General features: G+C 37.6%; 2 protein-coding genes across 4 annotated transcripts in view; one reads left to right on the forward strand and one right to left on the reverse strand.

Moving 5' to 3' along the window:
* METTL15 (methyltransferase 15, mitochondrial 12S rRNA N4-cytidine) overlaps positions 1-21,893 on the reverse strand; it is a 102,931-nt gene extending 81,038 nt beyond the window's left edge. Inside the window, exons 1-2 of one of the 2 annotated variants that reach the window (XM_075048209.1) lie at positions 21,765-21,893; positions 19,639-19,918 (exon numbers count right to left, since the gene is read on the reverse strand). In XM_075048209.1, coding sequence (XP_074904310.1) covers positions 19,639-19,902 — 264 coding nt within the window. In that variant the 5' untranslated portion in view covers positions 19,903-19,918; positions 21,765-21,893. Of the gene's footprint in view, positions 1-19,638; positions 19,919-20,517; positions 21,594-21,764 lie in introns of those variants that run through there. The other variant, XM_075048210.1, reaches the window with a different exon arrangement.
* Positions 21,894-21,964: 71 nt separating this feature from the next.
* Positions 21,965-22,219, forward strand: part of KIF18A (kinesin family member 18A) — a 43,835-nt gene continuing 43,580 nt past the window's right edge. For both annotated transcript variants that reach the window (XM_075047095.1, XM_075047098.1), the window contains exon 1: positions 21,965-22,037. The gene's annotated coding sequence lies outside the window, so the exon portion shown is untranslated. The remainder of the gene's footprint in view (positions 22,038-22,219) is intronic.

The raw sequence follows: 22,219 nt of genomic DNA on the forward strand, positions 1-22,219 counted from the left end.
AAAATAATGTCTATGTCCACTTTTCCTAGCAGTATATTTTATACACTTTTTTTAGAGTAGTTCATTCAAGGAAGCTGGAAAATAATCCCATTCTGAAACACTGAGGAATGGTATGTCCACAAGAATCTGAAGTATACACTTCATTGAGTCCATTCTGACAAACTCTTACATTTCTGAAACTTCAAGTGACCCTGTTAATCAGCATTTTCTGTTAGAAGTAAGCATTTGACAAAAATGACTGTGCAAGATTTTAAAATTCCACTAAAAATAACCTACTTCAAAAAAAGAACATGTTTTTTCTATTCTCCAATCCCATTCTTCTTCCTAAAAAAATCTGAAGTATAAATTTAGCAACAGAAAACAGTTTGAAGTTTAATTTTAATATGAAGCTATTGACGTTTTCTCTAGAAAGCATTAAATAACATTTAGTGGCATAAAGACTGGAAGACCCATTTCCTGTTGTATGTAAATGGTCCTCAGGTTTAAAACAAAATGAAATAGAGAATATCAGGTAAGAAAACTGGATCAAGTCTCACTATCATCATTCTTTACAGGACACAACATGTAAAGGAAGTAGCTTGTCAGTATCACACGTATGTCCACACTACAAATTATTACTGGTAAGAAGTCATGTCACACCACCAAAAAAATCCATATCCTATGACCTCAAACTCTACAAATTACATTTTACAGCATCAGCAACCAGAAATTTTATTCTTAAGTACGTGCACAAAAGGAGCTCCATGAGAACAGAGAGAAGATTTCGCCCTACTCTATCCAACAGATGCTGTACTTCTGCTAAAAAAGTAGCATGACACAATGCAGGATATGAAACGACAAAGATCCTCCAGAAAATTCCAAGCTATTTGATACAGCTTCTGTTGAAGAAACCAGGAAATATAACTAATTTTGAAATTTATGTAAGAACAAAGACTGCAAATGTCCGCACTACAGTAACACAGAAAATGTGCCCCGCTTTGATGAAGAGATAGTGCTTAAGAGTCGCTGCAAATGTAAGTATCCTGTGTGGGACAGACCAGTAAAGTCCCTTAACTAACAGGTAAGCACAAGTATATTCTCCAAGTCTTCTGGTCAAGACATACAGGCATTTTATATTCTTTAAACTAAGGATATAAGTAGTCAAAAGGGACATCTCTAAACTTAATGTAAGCCTGCTGAACTCCTAAAATATCATTGCATACAGGATCCTTTCACAAAAAGGTTAACACACACAAAATCTCACATACCACACAACTGGTAATTACCACCAAAATAAAATATGAATAAAATTCAGGTATTGAAAGCACTGAATGCAATGGGTATTTACACCAAAATTTGTCAACAGAGGAATGTGTTGAATGTCATTAATAAAATTAAGAAACAAAAGACAGCAAGACATTTACCAAGTAAATTTGTTTGAAAAGGAACATTATTTTTAGCCTGCCTGCTCTTTCAACATTAACATTTGCTCTAATTTAACCACAGCCACGAAACTCTAGTAGGTTTCAGAGCTGAGATTTAATGGTTGCTTCCAAAAGGAATCAAAAAAGTCAACACATTCCATGAATGCCACACAGGCCACCAGTATTACAAAAGTGTCATGGAGACTCTTAAAGTTGCAAATAAAAACCCACTCCATTTTCATGTTCATTGATGTAAATAGAAAAATATGAACCCATGACTGGAGGTGATCATTAATTTCCTACAACACACACAATCAGAATCCAGTTTGCGTTAAAAAACAAGGGTTACATTCATCCCCAGCTGTTCCAATCAAAGTAGAGGAAAACTGATGAAAATGTATTTAGGAGGGAAGTCAATGTACAGATGTAATCTAACTTGTCAAATCAACTGAGTGCATTCATTGCTGTTATCTTTCACTCTACAACCTCCTTAATCAGGATATGAATGTATATGCAACCATCTCAAGAAGAAATAATTTCTGACGTGTGACAGGTACATACACATTCAGGGATGGCATGTTCTCACAAGTGTCTGCTGATAGGCATGACTGGCCATGATGTTCAAGCCTCAGGTGCTTCACAGAACAGTAGTCATGCAGAACGCCTGACCAAAAAAATTGGCATTACCATAATTTATAATTATTTCCATCCTTTTGCCCAAAACGTATTTAATCAAAATTATCATATAAACATTTTCAAACTTAATTTGATGTGGTAAGTGGCAACTGTGAGCTCTATCTCCTAAAATAACAGTATGGATATACATTTCTTGTGATATGAATCACCGTTTTACACAACTTTTAATACTTGCTTAAAGTAATTGCATGGTTGATTTTGATAACTCACCCCTTGTATTCCACTCTTTTGCTTTTAATATTTATATATTTTAATATACTATTCAAATAGAAAAATCCTAATGCAAGCAATCTGACTTGCTGAGGAAAAATAAAGACATTCCTAAACCACGTAGGAAAATTCTTCACGAAACCATAAAAACCACAAGGCTAAGAGTATGTTTCCAAGTGTACTTATTGGACTGTTTGTTAAATTATTTTAACTATTATAGCCTCCGAAATCGTTCTAAAATAGGTACCTTGTTTCATGCCTCAGTAGGTGGTAAAATTTATCTTCTGGATTTTCTAAATGCCAGCTCCATCAGGTTCTGAGCACTTACCCTCATTACCCACTCAGAGCCAGGTCAACAAGACAGAATTTTTGCATAACATTTGCTGAAATGAAGTCTTAATTCTCTAACTATTCTGGCATCACTTGTCCAAGGAAGAGCCACTAATACTTCACAAAGGAATCACATCACACAACTTTATCACTGAAGATAGTACTACTGCTGTTACTGTACAAACCAGAATATGAGTTCCCAAATTACTGAGTTTAAAATCCAAGCTACAAGTCTCCACCACATAAATTTTTTCCTAAATCTTCTGCATAGAGCAAGAAAAGTTTAGCTGAAATGGAAGATTTCCATCTGATTTTACTCTATCTAAAAAGTGGATACCTCCACGTAGAGGTTTATTCTCAATGACTGTAAGGCTGGTGGAAACTTTGCTTTAAATCTTTACTACTTCTTCCAAATTGAAAAAGATACTTTGAAATATGCTGCATTTTTCTCTTAAAAGAATTAAATTTACTGCTAGTTTCTAGGATAAATATTATTTTGATGATCATATTCAAAATATCTAAGCATCTTCACAAACATGAAATCGAAAAAACACCTACATGAAAAAGTTACGACCACAAACCTATTTAAAAATGTAGGGGTTTAAATCACACTATATGCAAAACCAAATGAATAGATACTGTGATGGAGAATAACACTACACTTGGGGAAACAGGAAGAATTTGTAGAAGAGGAGAGGAACTAGATAAAAATCAAGACAACAAAGGAAAAATGCATGAAGGAGGAAACCCTATAGAAAGGAAGAAGGCTAAGAATGAACTCCATCAGTAAACCTTCCATTCCCATGAGAAAGTTCATGTGACAGAAATCTACAATCCAGAAAAACAAGAAAATCACATTCAAAGAACAAATTTCAGAGCTAACTGAATGATTGTTTTAGGAGAGAACAGAACACCTTCCGTCACTGCTGTTCGATATGAAATTGGGCTTCGATGAGGACAAGATAGGAAATGTGGAAAAGGAGTCCCTTAGGACTCTCTCTGGTCCAATACAACATCTGAAGGCTCCAGCAATTTTCTGTGGAGGACTATTAACATTGGTTTTATACAGCTGTAGCAGATGGTATGATTCACTTCTCTCAAAATACAAGAGCTCAGGGAACCTGATGGTATTATCAGGCACCAAGTTAGAACAAATAAAAAAAAGTGCCTTTCATGCAAATATTAAAACTATGGATATCATGTTGCAGAGAGAGGGCTAATATTTAACACTTTTTTTTAGAGAGATCAATCAAACTTGAAAAAAGACTATGCCAGTGATATTGCACAAATATAACCCTCAACTTTTTTTTTTTCCTTCCCCTCCTCACAGATGTCCTTAAACTACTGTCGAAGCATTAAAGGTAATGCAAGGTAGAAAAATAATCATTCTGTACTTCCCCCTTCTGTTAGGCTTCCATTAGCACCTGCTGTTGGGCACTGCCAGAGACTGGACACCTGGTCAGGTATACTTCTGTGGTGAACCTCTACTATATTACTGATGGTCTTGTGATTTCACAAGATCTTTAGATCTGAAGAGCCTGAGAGAGGGAAAACTGTTCAAGAGAAAAAGAATATGTAATCAAAATACCTTCTACCTCCTCAAGTCTCTAGAAAGACATTTCTTTACCATCCCAGCTTCAGTATTTATCACATATGGAAGTAGCATAGAAAATTTCTGAAAGCTCAAAACTTTATCTCAAAGGTTTTAAAAATAAGAAACTCAGTTGCAAAGATAGCCACCATCCATTCAACTTTTCACTCCTCAATTCTCAGCTGGAGTAAGCAGGAGTCCTACACAAAGCCAGCAAGGTTTTATTTAATAATGCAAATGATAAAAAACCAAACCAAAACAAACAAAAAAAACAACCTTGCTTTTCTCCCAAGACCCTGAACTTGTTTTTCCCTTAATGAAAGACAGATTCAAGATGTCCTGTTTCCCCCTACCCCCAATATAGCTCTTTGCCTCCTCAAGCTGTATCATGGAAATAAACACACACACACAAAGGAATTGAAGAACAGGAGGGAAAAAGGCTCCAATGATACTGGAAACCACTGCCATCATCTGGGGATGATGGGCAGGCATTGGGACAAAGGAAAGCCGTTCATTGTTATAAAACAGGGTACAACACAAGATGAACATCAGAAACGAAAACTAGCAAAATTGAAAATGTAATCTGCAAGTCAACAAAAAAAATAATTTTTAAGAAATTTTGCATAATGCTTACAAAAGTTTAGGAAAAGTGAAAAAATATTCATCAGTGCTAACAGGACAGTTCTTAATGAAGACAACTTTAAAAAAAAATCCTCAAAAGACTCTAAACATCTGTAAATCCACAGGCATGGTAATGAGCATAATTACCAAATATATGACCTAACAGGGGAAAAAAAAAAAATTCAGAGTACTATAAAAATCATAAAGAGGATACTAAAAGATAATGGCAATGGCAGGTCTATTCCACAGAAGCAAGATCTTAAAACACACAAACTTTAACAGCAAAGAACAATTAATGTAAGTTGCTAAAAACAAAATACTTCAGTGGGATGTCAATCAGTAACACAGAGCTGACAACTGTGCTTTAATTAAATTTGAGACTGTTACCAATTAGTTAGTCTAGAGCACTACAGGCTTCATGCTGCCTATGACTCAGTGCACTGACTCATCCAGTAAAACTTTTCTTGCTGAAGAACTATCCAGGCACCCGCAAGGAAGCAAGATCAAAAGGAAAGTAGCTTCACTGACCTTCTTCACAAAAGTCGTTTTAAAATTAGATGACCAAAAGTATATGCTGACACAACTGCCCAAATAGGTTTATGAAGGAGAATTTCAGGAGCATTGTTTTAACTCCATTTCCGATAAACATCTCGGAAAAAAATCAAAATACAAGTAATGTTTTGTACAGTTTGAAGCTGAAGCAGCAGATTTTAAATCTTTTTTATAAACTGCTCAAGTAGCATTATTTATTAATAATAAAATATCTACCATTTTTCATTGAAAGATCCTGTTTTCTGCCGCTTAAAGTCCTGACTGATTTTAACAATTGGAGGCTGAAATTTTTCTATGTCAGAAGTAAGGTCTTCAGCTGATGGGAGGGATATGGGAATGTGACAAAAAGTCTTCAGCCATTTCCCTGTTCAGAGAAAAAAAACATTTGCTTAGATTTTAAAATTAGAACAACTCTACCATTGCACTAAGCAATAATGGCATTTTCAAGTTCCAAAATAAAAATAACAGAAGGACAATCCTGCATGAAAGACTCTTCTATTGATATTCTCAAGGACCTCCAAAAACTTGTTAGATTTAAAAGCAAGACTTCTTTCCCAGTTGTTCTTTTGTGAATGCTCAGGCTATGATACCTCAGCTGCCAAGCACAGGATCTCAGAAAAGGAAAGCTGTCTCTCTTGCTCTTTCAGATTCTGCTCCGATAGTGCCAATACAGAAGGAGCAAAGAGAAGAGCGGATGAGAGGTGTCCAGACCCAAGACAGGCAGCCTGTTGAGAAGCCCTACAGTTCAAACTGCTGCAAACATCTTATTGTTCCTCAAAACAACCAGCTGCTCACCATCATCTTCAGCTCTAGCTGCACACTGGCCCTGTAGTCACAGGTTGGATCAGCTTGTTTATTCGCCTGAAAACCAACTGCAAGTAAATTGACAGTTTTGGTGTGAGCTCACTCCATAGCTGCACAATCAGCAGAGCAAGAGAGGAAGCAAGAATGTAAATCCAGATAGCAGCACATGCAATGCAGCTTGAGATCTGTTAAGCCATATGATAAGCAGGACCAGACAAACTTGAAAAAGAACTTAAGAGTTGTATTTTAGGCCTGGAGCAAAGGGTGGAACAGGTAAAGCTCCCGAGGGTTAAAACAAGCATGAATGTTAGAATTGAGAGAATCTTTAATTAAAGCACATTTTCCCCAGAACCTACACTAGGATTTACAAATCTCAGTATTTAACATTAATTTTTACCAATTGAAAAAGCTCTAACTTCACTGGGAACTGGCATACTTCATATCCTTCTCACAGCTAAGTCAGAGAACAACAACCTACCAAAGGTCAGTACTAAGGGTATGGTTTCACAAGATGTTAAGTGGGGAGGGGTGGATGGAGGAAAAACAAGGAACAATTCTGCACTATCTTCTCCTGTGCAAGTCTTCCTTCTTCTAGTTCATTTCTCCCAGCACTGGTGCTTACTAGGTACTTCCATAAGCCAATTTAACTTACCAGCATGGCACAGAAAACTAATACAGAAGAAAAAGCTACATTGTTTTCTGCCATATTAGTGTGTTTAACTGATTTGCAGAACAGTCAGGAGCATATGGAAATGGAGATGTGTGGGAAGCAGGGAAGCTGGACTTGCCCCCTTCAGTGGTAGCAAGACATTTCACTAGCTTACCTGTTCAGCCTGGCTCTTCCAGCAAACCCTGCAGAAATGAATTAGCCACTTCATTTCCTTTTCAAAAGCAAAGCAACATTGGAAATTGCAGTATCCAACACAGTAATTAAGAAATGCACTCAGCTGACAGATGAACACTGGAACCTCTGCCATGCAGCTCTTGTACGATTCTCAGGAGATCGCTACACCAAGCGCGTAGGTCACATTACTAGTTCTCATTTTTCTGGCTGTAAAACTCAGGAACTCTAGATCTGCTTCCCAGACATGCTGTGACCTCAACAACTGCAAGTGGATGTCACTCCAATGTGTTTCTAAGCTCCAAACCAAATGTTTAACTCAAAATACTAACCTCTTCAAAAAAGCAGGACAAGGGGCATTTCCTCTTGGGTACCCAAAGCATAATTTTGGTACTGATGCCTCTAAGTTCTGCAAAGTAGAAGTAATATTACTGTGCTACCTTATAGGACAGCTGTAAAGATAAATTCTGCATAATGAATTTGCATGAATGACTTTACGATGATAATCTGTGAAGAACTCAAATGTTGTAGGGATATAATTCAAGAGACAAAAATCTGAATTCAAAGCAGACTTTGAATAGTGAACAGCATATAAGACATCTCCATGTACAAGAACAAAAAAACTTAGTCACCCAGCACTCTCTGGCTATGCCTACCTTAGCAGGCCAGTGCAAGAAGATTCTCAAAAGGGCAGAACAACCATTTTTGTCTGAGACCCTACACAAGTGCCAGTGGGATTTAATTCAGACCGTTTCTACTTTGGTTCTTCAGGCTGAATACTTATTAACAGTTGGAGCAAAAGGTGCACCTTCAGCATCCATCTCCTGGCTCAGTCTGAAGAAATCCAGTTTGTGCACTGCAATGTGAACCATCTGCCTCAGGCAGCGACAATCAATACATTCTCTCAAGAGCAGATTCTTTACTCAAGAACTGAAATGCTAATGCAGATGAACCTTACATTTGCTAAAAACAAAGTGGTTCGGTTTTTTTAATGTAATTTTTTAAAATATAATTTTTAAATGTAATTATGTTTTAAACCATATTTTTAAAAATTTAATCTAAAAGCATTTTCCAAAGGAAGCTCACAAAATACAGAAACCATTAATGTAATCTGGGAAACCTTTTAATGCCACAATTTTAAGTGACAATTAAACAATTCAGTTATACTCTACTGCATTATTAAAACCCTACAAATTAGGAAACAGAGAACATAAATGATACCTGTCATGCCAAGATGCATTTTTCATATATTTAGCTTAGTCTTCTTGTATTGGTTTTATGTGGCAAGGTTTTGGTAGCGGGGGGGCGGGGGGGGTAGACCGGTAGTTGTACAAATACAATCCTGAGTTCAAAAGTATTTTTTACACATTTGCTGTAAAAAAAGATCATTCTTATTAATGCTTCCAGTATACCAACTACAGAAATCCAAAAACACTGCAGAAAGTCATCTGAAGTGCTACTTTTCTTTCTATAGGCCAAAAAAGCTGTTAAATATTTTTGCTATAGAAATCTAGTGTACTTAGTGTCTCTTCATGCGATTACACCAGATCAAAACTGCCTGTAGTGAATAACCATTTAACCTATTCTAAGCCATGCTCAAAACATCTGAAGAAAATCATAAACCAAATTATTTACAAATATTAAGGTAAACTTTTTAATGTCTCACCAAGAAGTAATTAAAGTAGTACAGCAGATCTTAAACTACCTGACAGTGTCTGCAAAATTCTTCTAAAAAGGAAATCCAACCAGATCGTCTCACCATGATTAAATAATCCAGATGAGCCTGGGAATATTTTATAACTCCTTACAACATTACAATGAATCACATCTTGGACATTATTCCAAATGATCTATGCAATACAAAGGAACCCTATTGATGTTACAAAAATATGTGTATACTAGAAAGCTCTCTAAATAACAGAAGAGTACTATAATATTGAGGAAAAACCCCACACAACTAATTAAGTGCTAGTTCAGGCTAAGTAAGAGTTTACTACTTCAGAAATAAGTGATTTACATTCTACTAAGAAGGGCTTTTCAATAGGATACCATTTCCCGAGGTCACTTTGTCATTTTTATACCTTCCCTAGATAACTGTTTGCTTATAAATGCAAAGGCAGCAAAGAGGTCCGCATTCAGTCCTGCTGAACAATTACCCAGCTACAAAATTCATTTAAAAAAAAGATAAGCCCTCTCTACTCAAACAAAACATACACTATGTACACCCATTTCAGACTTCGCAACAGCAATATCGCTGGTTTTAGAGAATGGCATCTGGCAAAACTTCCAAAACATTTAATCAGATCATATTTCTAGAACTATTAGAAATCTAGAACTATTTTTGCTAGAGCAAAAATACTGACAAAAAGATTTATCAATTTGAGGTCATTTTTTTCTCCATGACACTAGCAAGTAATAGAATTATCCATGAGAAAACAGAATGTTTCTATGAATCTTTCTCCTCTTCTGCTCTGTTGGGGGTGCACTTACTGCTCTGCTAGAAGTGACATCTGTTGAAAGAACATACCTCATGTAAGCTGAAAGATGTGCAGCTTCTCAAAGCCATTTAACAAGGACTTTGGACTAATCTTGAAAAGCAAGTTTACCTACCTACCCCTGATTAATTCCAAAGCACGTATCTATAAATTTTAATTATTACATTTCTCAGTTTTAAGTGCTGCTTCTTCAGTGGACTCAAGATGTGGCTTACCACGGATAAGGCTTCTGCATCCTCCCCATTTATCCCAAATCTGTTCATTGCACCTATCACTATGTCCTATCTAATGCATGCATAGATCAATCATATAGAGAAAGGATTATCTTTTTATTTTTGCACAACTACCTAAGAATTTGTCTTTGATTCCTGTTAAATATACAAAAAAATAAAAAGGCATACTTGTTTCATATGCCTGCCAAAAGGCAGGGCTTTTAAAATTATTTTAAATAAAATGGATTGTTAAAAAATGTTGGCACAGTGAGACATGCTATAAAAGCTGGTTACTCATGGGATTGCAACAAAGATTTGTTAGTAGAGAAATCTACTTTCAGAGAAATGCTGGAAGGGTTTTAATATTTCTCTACATAAATTAAGAAACTGTACACAAAGTCACAGCTGAAAAAAATTATTAAAACAAACACTTTGCTGTTATTCACATGCAAATAAGAAAAATTATCCTAGCACTAGGAAAATGAGAGGTCAAAGATAGTCCAAGATATTCTTGCATTTTTATCAGGATATTTTTATACCATTGCAATTTAGTAAGAAGCATTATTTAGTCTTTAGCATACTAATAACCTTTCCTCTCTCTTATGAGAATTTAAAATATTTTGCAGAGATGTTCAGTTTCATAAGGTAAATCAGACATATCTGTTTTTAAACTAGAGAGTATCTATTTGGGGCTTTAATAATGTTTCAAAACTATTGCCTCACAGAAGGGAAAATATAATTACAAATCTAGAGAATCACATACTGCACATAGACATACAGATACTCTGAAGTCCCTACCTTCCATTCTGAAAGTTGCAATTTGCATTCTATTGCTTCTATAAGGAGCTCTAAAAATAAAAGATGACTTACTATTTATGTTCTAATGTCATCTCAACTTCAATCAATAACAAAATACTGCCATGTTATAGCATAAAATTATTTAACAATGAAAAAGGAATAAAAAAGGAACTTACGGAAAATAAAAACATCTGTGGCAAAAAGTGGTCGAGGTTACCCTGTAGAGTAAAGCAGTCATTCCAAGTTGCCCTGCAGCAAACTTCAAAATGTTGGAAACATATGCAAGGTAAACAAGCTTTCCAAAACTCTGCACCTACCACCAAAAAGGTGATGTTGATGACACTGCTATGAAATGTATAAGCAGCTACAGTGTACAGATTAAGCCACAGATTTATAGAGGCACAATTCCCATCCAAACCTTGTTCAGGTATACAAGAGATGAACTTGTCAATGAAAATATTATACAGGGATTAAAAAGGTCGTATGCCTTATGACATCACCTGCCAGAAAATAAAGATGACCAAAACAAACATCTTATAGTTCTATACTTTTGCTAATAGTAATATACTACACCATACAAACCATTTTTTCGGGTATCCAGTAGAGAGAAAAGAAGCAAAGTACACAGCAAAAAAGAATTTTAGTTGCAAGCAAAAAATACCTATCAGTTCTATACAGTACATGTCTTTCACCTATGTAAAAAGTTATCACATGTAATTTTAAAAAATAAGGACTGATAGATAGAACGTAACTGGACTGTAATTTTTTTCCAAAAGCACCTTTGAGAGAATACAAAATGATAAAAGAGTTGTTTACACTCCAAGTCTAACAATCTACATTACAAAAAGAAATCTAAATAAATAGTTGGCATTTTGTAGGAAAACAACCTTCTCTCATAATATATTAAGTACAACATAAAATGATTTTCCAGTACTGGTCTATTCAACAATTCAACATAATGCAACCATTATAACCCATTTTTCACATTCATCTCATTGGTACGCTAACAGAGGATGCTACTAAATTATACTAGTATACAGCTGAACTATCTGTGAGATCACTGACTAGGTCTGCATATTCAAGCATTTCTGTAACTTGCATTCTCTGTCAACCATCTCCACATCATTCCACACAGAAGGGGAAAAAAGGTTGTTATGAATATGATATTTTGAAGCACCCAATCATAATCATTCAACAGCCTCAAAATTAATTTCAAATTTATTTTCTTCACAAGGGTTCAATTTTCTGATTACAGCTAAATATGAAACAGCAATTTTATAGGCAAGATACTCCCTTCTTTACTTATGAATGTTTTTTGTATTAAAACATTAAAAAAAGGCATTTTACTACTTCTTTGTTATTGCTTTGCCTTCTTCACTTATTTTCTAAAATTGCATACCTTAATCTGTGATCTTGATTCTACAGAAAATACTGCAATACTCCACCTGGAAACATCTACAATTTGTCTTAGAACACATGAGGGCTCAGTCATCAGTTGTAGGTCCTTCACAGAAGCGTGGCAGAAGTCCATTCGCTGGTAAACCACTCTAATCCTCACGCATCCAGAAGCAAAGGGAGCCGCATCCCAGACCCTCCAGTGTGTGCCAAGTGGCATTCCTTGCATAGTGTGAAGCCTGCCAGCCAAACACTGCATTTCATGTAACTGAGTGAAACACCCAGAAAGAATACCGGGAGCAAATTTTTTCAATGCAACAGAACACAGATGAGCCCTTTCCTCCTCCCTCTCAGATCAACAGCAAGAGAAGCAAACAAAAACCACCATCACCTGCCTTTGACACCTGCTTTTAGACAGCTCTGGCAGGCCTCACTTCCGTATGCGTTATTTACTTTACTCATTTTCCTAAGAGTAATGTTGTCTGGAATTAGATTAAATGACAATATGACTCAAGCACACCATTATTAACATTTCGATAGGAAATTAAAATTTCAGTGTCTGAATGACTTCACTAGACTTAGCAAGACAGAGCTGATTTCCTCAGCTACCTCAGAAGAAACTTCTTTCCTCAATTATAACTGAGGAGATATTTAAGATGCAATGAAAATTTTACAAACACTCAACTGAAAATCTAATCCATTCTTTAATATTTATGGTTAGCCAACCCAAAAAAGACACGTACATGGTTTAGGTAAGTCTTGGCCACCAGGTGTCCACAGCAATTTGACGTTAGATAATACAACTTTTTATAAAGAGGGAGCCTGAAACAATATTAATTGTTTTAAACACTGAAATCAACTATTATAAAAGTATTTTCCCAAGCTGCTGAGCACCACCAAACACCACTGGAATGAAGATGATGTGCTCAGAAACTCTGGGAAGAAAAAATATTTTTAGAAAAATAATCAGACCATACATTTGGATGACTTCACATACCTGTTAACTTTAAACATCAAATTTGGTAGTTTATAACCTTTTAATTATCTCTTTATGCAGAACAAGCCTGTGCAAAGCTACTCACAACAGGATTATCTTAAACAGAAAGACAAGAAAGTAAGAAAAAAAAAAAAAACCTGCAGATACTTCCCATACTCCAATTGTGATCTTAAATTCCCAGTAATATTTTGTGTGGTAGAAAAAGTCTGTATTCCTGTTTGCAAACTCAAATTCAAATATTTAATACGAAAGCTTAGCCAAAAGGCTGACTAAAGACACACAGTACTAGATGGGGAGGAAATGAGTAGCTACATATATTAATTATCACCCTTTCTGCAATCACAGGCTCACTCAAGTTAAAATTTAAAGGGCTTAGATTACTTTCTGGCGAATTTTATTAGTTTTCCCCAAGAGGTGCAAAGACTAATGCTGTCACAACAGAAAAGAAGAGCATATACAGCGTCATTACAAGCTGAGTCACCCAAAAGCATTGAATCTTGCTTTATTATAACACAGCATCTTAAATAGTCTCCTGAAGCACTACCATTTGTTATGCGATAGAGTGATAACAGCAAGCTAACCCAGTATTACAATAAAATGAAATCTGGTGCATCTGCAGAGTTGTTCACAGTAGGCAGACCAAGTTCCCTTGCTGGTCTCTTTGGAGATAGCAGCTGCAGGCTTCCCTTCCTCTACTGCAATAGAGAAAGATGCAGAACAAAGTTGGTGAGAGCTGTCTTGTTGTTGCTGATGGTAACATTTAGATATGCCTGCTGAGAGCCATGCTGCAGGTGGGAAGAAGAGGTGGTTGGACAGATGCCCAAGAATTACAATTGAAAGATTCTTCCCTGTGCAGCTGTTAACCATCAACTTATTCTTCCCCCCCAACCAAGTTCTTTAGTTACTTTCTCTCTAAAGAGCAAAAAATCTTAAAGTACAAAAAGAAGTAAAATCTGAAGGGACTTCTTCACCATGCCTTATTCGTACCTTGCCATCATTCAGATCCAATACATGAATATTTTTCATTTCCTGGTACCACAGTCTAACCACACAGCAGTACCAGCTTCAAAACAGAGAACAGTTGTGCAGTGCTCTCAAATCGTATGTGTTTTAACTTTTCTGTCATTAGGAAATTTATGATCCCTGTATTTTGGGGGGAGCCACTACAGAAGACAGCAAAGAAAGAAACTTCAGATAATTGAAGAGCATGACTGGACTTTCTCCACCCCCTCAACCGACAGGCTGTTCATGAACACCATCTCCTGTCTTGCTTTCTTCCCTGTCCCCTTCCTTCCTCTCTCATCTCATGATGGAAGTCACCCAGGTACAGATACTGTAGAACTTGAATGACATTTGCTGCCATCACATTGTTAAATAATACCCCTTCTACCTTGTTACTTTATTTAGACTGCTTGTCACAGCAGAGAGCAATCAGTTATAAGTTAAGGAACTTAAGGATATAGGGTCTGGTTTTCCAAATCCCCATTTAGACACTACCATCATAAAAACAGATAATAATATTACTTTAAATAACAATAGATATTTGAGAGACTATCTTGTGCATATCTTAAACAAAACTTTTTTGAAAATGTTTCGAAACTGTTTTCCATTTTCATGCACTACCTTCAAGTTCTAACTTCACCTCCAAAAATCCCCCTTTAAAGTATGATTTTAGCCAAATATTTTAAACATTGCTCTCTATCTGATGAGATTCCATTTTAAAAGTTTCCTATTACATACCACAGCAAATGAATACACTTTGCATACATATGCACTCTACACACATTTTTAGTACACATTTCCCTACACAGCTGTGATGTGAAACCTGGCTAGTCTCTTTCATAAATTCACAACATACACAACCAGGAAATCAGGCAAGACAAGAGTTACTGAAAGGGTACACAGGAACTACATGATCAGCTGAAATAACTCTCAATAACCCCCCAGTAACACTGAAGTATCACAGAAAAAAGCGTGTTCTGTAATTTCCAGAATATTTTCAGAATTTCTTTATATTAATTCATTGCCTCTTGCAAGTTCCAGTATCTTTCTTCCTGTTTTACAATGAAAGCTTATCTTTATCAATCACCATATAAATCACTGTGCTGCTGCCACAGAAAAATTAACCATACAATTTGCATATGGAAAGATATTTTCAGCATGCTTTCCACAAAAAAACCCCACACATATAGTTGTCTCTATAGTAAAGAACACTACATAAATCACTTGCTTTATGTAATCTACTTTTATTTTACAAGTCCAGTGGAAAATAGGCTAAAATAATAAAAACAGTTACTATGTCCATGGAGTGTTGTGCTTTTCCAAAACAAGTATTTCAGCATTTATCTCATGATGCAATTAGTATTCTGTGCCAAACTTGGTATTTTGGTTGCATCCTACAAAATACCTCATACAACTTGAGAACGCAGAATTAATTCTTCCAGGTCCCTTTTCAATTCCTGTTTATCTTGGACACCCTGTGGAAAACTTCAGTTTTGAGAGCCTTTACTGTAAATGGGTTGTTCCAGTTATAAATTATTTGCAGATGGCTTTGGAAGTACTACAGCAAGTACACCGGTCACCAGCATAGCCACATAACTATTCATACACCATGATACTTGGAAAACCTTCTCACAAAACAGAAGTCCACTCTGCAGGGGGCTGTATAGAGAAAGGTTATTTTTGTCCTTAAGAGCTTACGCTCAGTATAAGGCAGAAAAAGAAAAGGAATACTGACATATGGACAAGGATATAAAGAAACTAAGACAACAGTTTCAGAACAATAGACTCTGCTTCTGCACACTAGCAGTCTATTTCACCTTCAAGCGTCACCTATTACTTGACTAACTAGCTCTGCAGAATAGGAAGGAAACAATGATGCTCCAGATCAACAACACTCAACAGCAGCAACAGAACTTCAGGAGGTGAAAGGCTACTGTCTTCAAACTAATTGCAGAGCTCAAGCAGCACTTCAGTGACAGAAGACCAAGGTTTAACTGTCAGCCATGTCTTATGCTTCCTCTTGCTATTTTGGAAGGCCATGCTCATACTCTCTCTCAGCTGAAAAAGAATCATTTGACATTTGGATGCATGAAAATAGTGGCTATCCTGAGAACAATGCAATACATACCTGAAAGACTGAAAGGTAAGCTTATGGCAAAGCCAGATGTTTTTAAGAAGCGCCTCTCTTTCTAGGAGCTAGGTATCACACATTATTTCCAAGACAAAGAGGATACTCCCTTCAGTGAAAGCTGGGTAGTAAAAATAAACTGAATAATTTTATGAAGAATCAAAGAGGATACCTCTGCAAGAAATCCCAGGTAACTCAAGATGATGTCAGACAAGATCTGTTTGGGGAAAAATTAATTGCCTTATTTTTTTAGATACAAATTAACATAATGAGATACAAAGATCTGATATTAACTCTGTTTCTGATGAATCACTTAAAAACTGGAGAAAAGGGAATGGTCTCATTCACTCTTTCTCACCTCAAGTTCGACCACCTACCATTTAATTTACAGATATTTAAAAAAGCTTCCAGAACGATCATAAACCAGATAATACTCCTAGTGCTTATTATATCTCCATTTTAGTCTATTCTAGATCATATTTAACGCAAAAACATGGATGTCATCAGATTACAGGCTTCCCCATAAAATCTGAGTAGGGTATAGTATTTCTTTTTGTTCTAGTTGCAGTTTAAATATTATACATAGAAGTGTGCTGTTCGTGCTGGAGCACTATCAAAATAGTTTCCTAGAGCTTTGCAACCTGTAAGAACCTTTGTTATAAGACCCCCATAAGAATAATTAAAATCTCAAAGTTCCATCCTCTGGCATTCATACTAGAACTTACTGCTAACGAAATTCTTTGTCATATCACTATAGCCATATGATGTGGAAGTGATCCACATCTCTCTTTAAAAGGCAAATGACTATTGCAAAGGAAAAAATAGGAAAAAGTAGGGTGAAAATTGGGAAAACATGCTTCTAGATGTCCAAAGACATTCATTCCAAAAATATGATTGGTTATTCACTACCTTTAAAGTTTACAAGAACAGAGAAAACTCAAGCTGCCCAGACAACTCCAGAAACACTGGTCGAGTACATGTAAAGAACACTAGTGGACTGAGAAGACTAAAATGTAGTTTAGTCAATACAGTAAACTTAAAGAGGAAATTACCTGTGTGTGGATTTACTGCAACAGACTTTGCAATGAGGAGAAGTGAGGTAGATCAGTAAAAACCAATTTGTACAATGTGCTTCAAAGACAGGACTACTACAGGGATTTTGTAGAAACAGGCTCTAAGGCAATAAAAGAGGATTCAAAGCTAAGTGGAAATACTATTGCTTAAACCCCTGACAAACAGATTCCACAAAGGAGACAGTCAACAAGAATATTCAGTAGGAGGGTACTAACATCTTTATGTCAGTTGTGACTCACTCAAGTAACATTTATTTTCTCAGGAACCCATACAAGTAAAATGAAAACCCCATTCACAGACCAAAACCATAGGGAGAATGTTGTCCTTCTACTTGGATTTTCTTTATATTGGCAACTCCTTGTCTTAGAACACAAGAAACAGAGGCCCAAATCAGCTTTTTTATAACAAAGAATGTAACTGTTTTAAAGCAAAGGAAATCTTCACATGCATAGGAAGGAAGCAGAAAAAAAAAATATCCAAGATCAGAATATTACATTCCCTGCCCACAAAATAAAGAAAGTGTTCATCAACTTCCTAGTCACGACTGTAACCTTAAAAATATAAATTGATACAACAGTCCCAGTTCTATATCCAGGTTAAAAGTGTACCACCACTCATGTCAGCAAGAAACTGTCTCAACCTTTGTTCAAAATTTCACCGATGCTTACTCTAGCAAAAGTCAGTTGACACGTTGCAACCTTTTGCAAACTACTTATTTTCAAAACTTCAGGCTTCAGAAAGTGCTGCAAATATATGATTTACTCTGTCTTTTAAAAAAAAAAAATGGAAGTGCTGTTATGCTAAACAGGTTAGCCATATTATAAATGCTTCTGTTCAAGGTAACACATTTGTGCTGTCTTAGATCTGTCATTAGTGGTTTACCGCTAGCTTAGGAATCTACAAAACCATGTATACACAGACCTGAAAAAATGCCACCCCAATAAGTTAGTTCACATACATAAATATTTAAATTATCAAAAAGCCTTCAGGGACAACAACAGTTACTCTCCACAGTTTATAACCAGGAATAGAGTTTCTTTTGCAAGTTCTGTTGCCAAATAAGTTTTTTATAAACACAGTTTAATAGAGTCACTTCATCAGCCTCTTCTTAAATAGAAACTTACACAGCTGCAAAAATACTTCACATGCAGTGTCACAATTTATATGTTCATTTAATGTGTGAAAATTTCATCATAGTTCTGACATCTGAATGAAATCTGAACTTGAAGTTCCTTATGTAATTCACTACTTTAGGCATCTTCAACAGTAGAACACATGCAAGAGCAATGTCTATGTTACAATAATTATGCTACTCGGATTCTCTCTGGTTTTCAAAACATTTACAATGATACATTATCTTCCAAACTAAAGAAGTTCTCACAAGGTGATGCAACAAGATTTGACCGCAATTTTTTGATCCCTGAATCCACCTCAAACTTGATACATCCCTTTACCACTGTTAGACAATGTTGGTTGTGAGTAAAAATAAACAAGCATACACATACACACACTTTGAACTTTCTACTTCCTTAGGTATCATTTCAGACTTTTTAGTAAAACTACACATTGGTAAGCCTAAATTAGTAAGATTCTATGAAGCTAATGTAAAAAGCACTAAAATCACAGATGAAAGCACCTGAAATGTGAAAATCATTTAAACATTTAAGTTGTATAGGAAATCCTTTCGACTTCATATTGTATTTAAGATCCCTAAGATGAAAACTATTTCACTGCGTATCATTTTTGTAAAGGAAGTGTGTAACTGTATACTTACACTGCATACGCCAGTACAATGTAGATATATCAACACTGCAGTGTAGAGACCTGAGCTAACCCAGATACCAAAAGGAATCTACTCAGAGTACCACAGCCAAATAAGATGACCTGTAATACTTCCACATTATGGATGCTAAACCATTTCTGGTACCATATGCACTCATTTTATAACTATAGTACCTCTACAGTGCACCACATTATGCAGCGTAAGCATATCCTAAGGGAATATAGTGCCTCAAACCAAGTGAAACCATGGAAATAACTATCTCAGAACAAAGTATGATGAGGATGATGATTTTTTAAAACCTACATACTTACTCCCTCTTATACAAAATGAAGAGAGCTCTTCACAAATTGATGACATAACCATACATACATAAGAACTCCCTGATACTATTAGTAATTAACACAACCCTAGAAAAACACAAGAGCAATCCAGAAAGACAAGCACAAAAGCAAGAGATTCTTCAAACACTTACTGCAGTTTTAACAAATACTGCTTTGGGGGGATTCAGGCATGCAGATACCAGATTTTTATTATTTTTAATACAGAGCCTTAATTTGAATTGCAAAACAATTTAGAACCTTTAAAAGGTGCAACTGATTCTTAAACAGCATCCTTTTATTCCTCAACACAAGTTATCCCTACACTGCACAAATTTTTCTGCTGGACTGCTATTGAATCACAAATGTTAGTTAATCATTTAACTCACCTGACCTGGCTGGGGGGATATACAATTAACAACCTCCTCCAGCATCACTGGTATGTGCAATCTTCCAAAATTACTGTTTCCCGTACTTTGAGGCAACTCTTCAGTTTCACATTTCTGGACAGTTTGTTCCTTTAGCTCACAGTCAGAAAGCTTTTTTGCGGAAAAATGGATCCTTCTGGCCAAAGTAGCCGCATTTATGGAATTCAGTTTTAAGTTGCGCAGAAACAAACATTTGTAAACTTCGCATAGACACTGAGATAACATTTTGGAGTTGATCAACCTAGAAAAACAGATGTCAGGAATTACTTCGAAACACATATTTAAAACAGTAGGTTTGTTTGAAAAACAAAGTGGAAATGCCATAAGTGAAGCATTACACAGTCCAAGATGGGCAATTTCATAAATACGTCACGTCAGCAAAAACTGAGAATCTCTTACTTCAACTTGTTCTCAGAATTTTCAATGTTACCTACCAATCAATCATATTCAAGAAACAATGGTTTTCTTTTCACAAGGAACACCTTTTCCTTTTCATTGCCAGGACTCTAATAATGTTACAATGTCCCGAGATGCTAACATTAAATGACTAACCAAATCTGAGCAATCAGAACAGTGACTTTACTTTCAAATTGTTCCCCACTGTTTTGCCAAACATAATGAGACAACTGCTCTGAATAGTAGCACTCTGGTTGCCAAATTTTCCATATTTCTCGTTAAAAACGGGAATAGACAAATCAAATACTGGAACCATATTTAAAACAGTGCAATAATTTAGTGTTACATGTGTAGCAAATATATCGTTTTCATCATGCATTACATCTTGTAATACCAAATATTTTGAGCACAGCCAGCAGTAAGAATGCTCTAGAGTATAACTACCTGAAATAACACTTGAAACCGTGGAAATATCAGAGTGGTCAGCCACACAGTTTGTCTTTTAACTACATGGAGAACTGATGTTTTTTCCCCTCTGTTCAAAACACTCCAAAACCAAGTCAGTAACTTACTAAAAGATGGCTGCGTGACTTAAGCAAATTTTTACCTTCCATAAAAAAAACCAAACTGAAAGTTTAACATTGGTGACAATAACGCTTTATTTATACGTGCATTTCTTTATGGAGCCAAGACCTTCTGTAATACTGTACTGCAAACTGTCTCCTGCCAGGCAGGAAAGTTGCAAACTTTGATGCAAAGCTGTTCAAGAAAGTGCCATCCTACATTTATCCCATTAACAGAAGGGCAACCTTATTTTAACTATCAGATTTTTATTACATGCTTTGCTTGGCTTTACCTAGCCAGAGGCTTCACCTATTTTCCCTGCAGATAGGAACATGCTGAGTCAGCACATCTGGAAAAATCATTCTCCCGGTAATTTAAGCGCCAGCTGGGCAGTATTTCCCCTTAGCTTAAATCTGGCATCATGTATCACTCTACAGCCCCGCATAGACATACCACAGCCCTCAGGTTTTGCAACAAACCACAATGCCTCTACAGAAAATATTCTATGAACAGTGTAAACACCAACAATCATCATCCAACTCGCACTGCCCTACGATGGCACGGCCCCACGTGTTGTTAGCACTAGGGACACGCTTTGCTCACAACCAAGACCATTCTGCACAACCAGGGATTTTTTTTCCTCAGAAGTGAGCAGAAAGCGTACTTTCTCATAACATGCATGTTAAGCAGCATTCGGGCACAGCCCGAGGCAGCCGCCGGCAGAGCGGGACTTGCACCGAAGCGGACGGTAAAGGCAGCTGGGGAACAAAAACTCGACTCCATAACACCTTTTCCCGGAGGAGCGGCGCGGAGCCCGCACTCCAGCCCAAGCCAGGCCCCGCGGCGGTGCGCGGGAGGAGGAGGAGGCCGAGGGCTCTTCCCTACTCCGCGGCCAGGCCAGGCCGCCGGGACGCGACAGGCCGCTGCCCGCCCCACCAGGAAGACCCCCCCCACCACCACCTCCCCGTGGGCTCTGCCCCTCAGCCCCCGCTCACCGACAGCATCGTTCCCCACACGCTCCCCTCACCGCCCCTCTCCTCCACCCAGGCCTCCCGCTCTCCCCCCCTGAGGGGCTCAGAAAGGCGGGAAGCACCGCCGCGCCGCCACCCCGGGGCTCCCCCCCGTACCCCAGCCGCCTGCGGCCTCCCCAGGACCGAGCCCCAGGGACGACACCCGCCTGCTGGGCCCCGCAGAGCGGCCGCCCCGGCGGCAGCCAGGCCCCAGCGGAGACCCGATCGGCGCGGCCGCCCGCCCGCCCGTCCTCACACACTCACCGTCGGCGCCGTCGCGCTGGCGGCGTCACGGGGGCGGCGGCCAATGAGGAGGCGGGGGGGGCGGGCCGCTTGTGTTTGAATTCGGCGGCCGGCGTTGGCGGCGGTTGGCTCGGCCGTGGCGCTGAGGTGAGTGGCGGGCGGGCGGCTCCTTCCCCTGTAACCTCGGCTGTTCCGTGGGGCTGAGCCCGGCGGTGGGCCCTGGGGGAGAGCTGTTAGCGGTAGGGTGAGAAGCGAGCCGAGAGGACTGGGTAGGGCCGGGCCACGGCCCCCCGCGCTCGGCTGTTTCTGGGTGTTTCTTCTGCGTTACG

The sequence above is a fragment of the Buteo buteo genome, chromosome 16, assembly GCF_964188355.1.
Source record: "Buteo buteo chromosome 16, bButBut1.hap1.1, whole genome shotgun sequence".
NCBI lineage: Eukaryota > Metazoa > Chordata > Aves > Accipitriformes > Accipitridae > Buteo > Buteo buteo.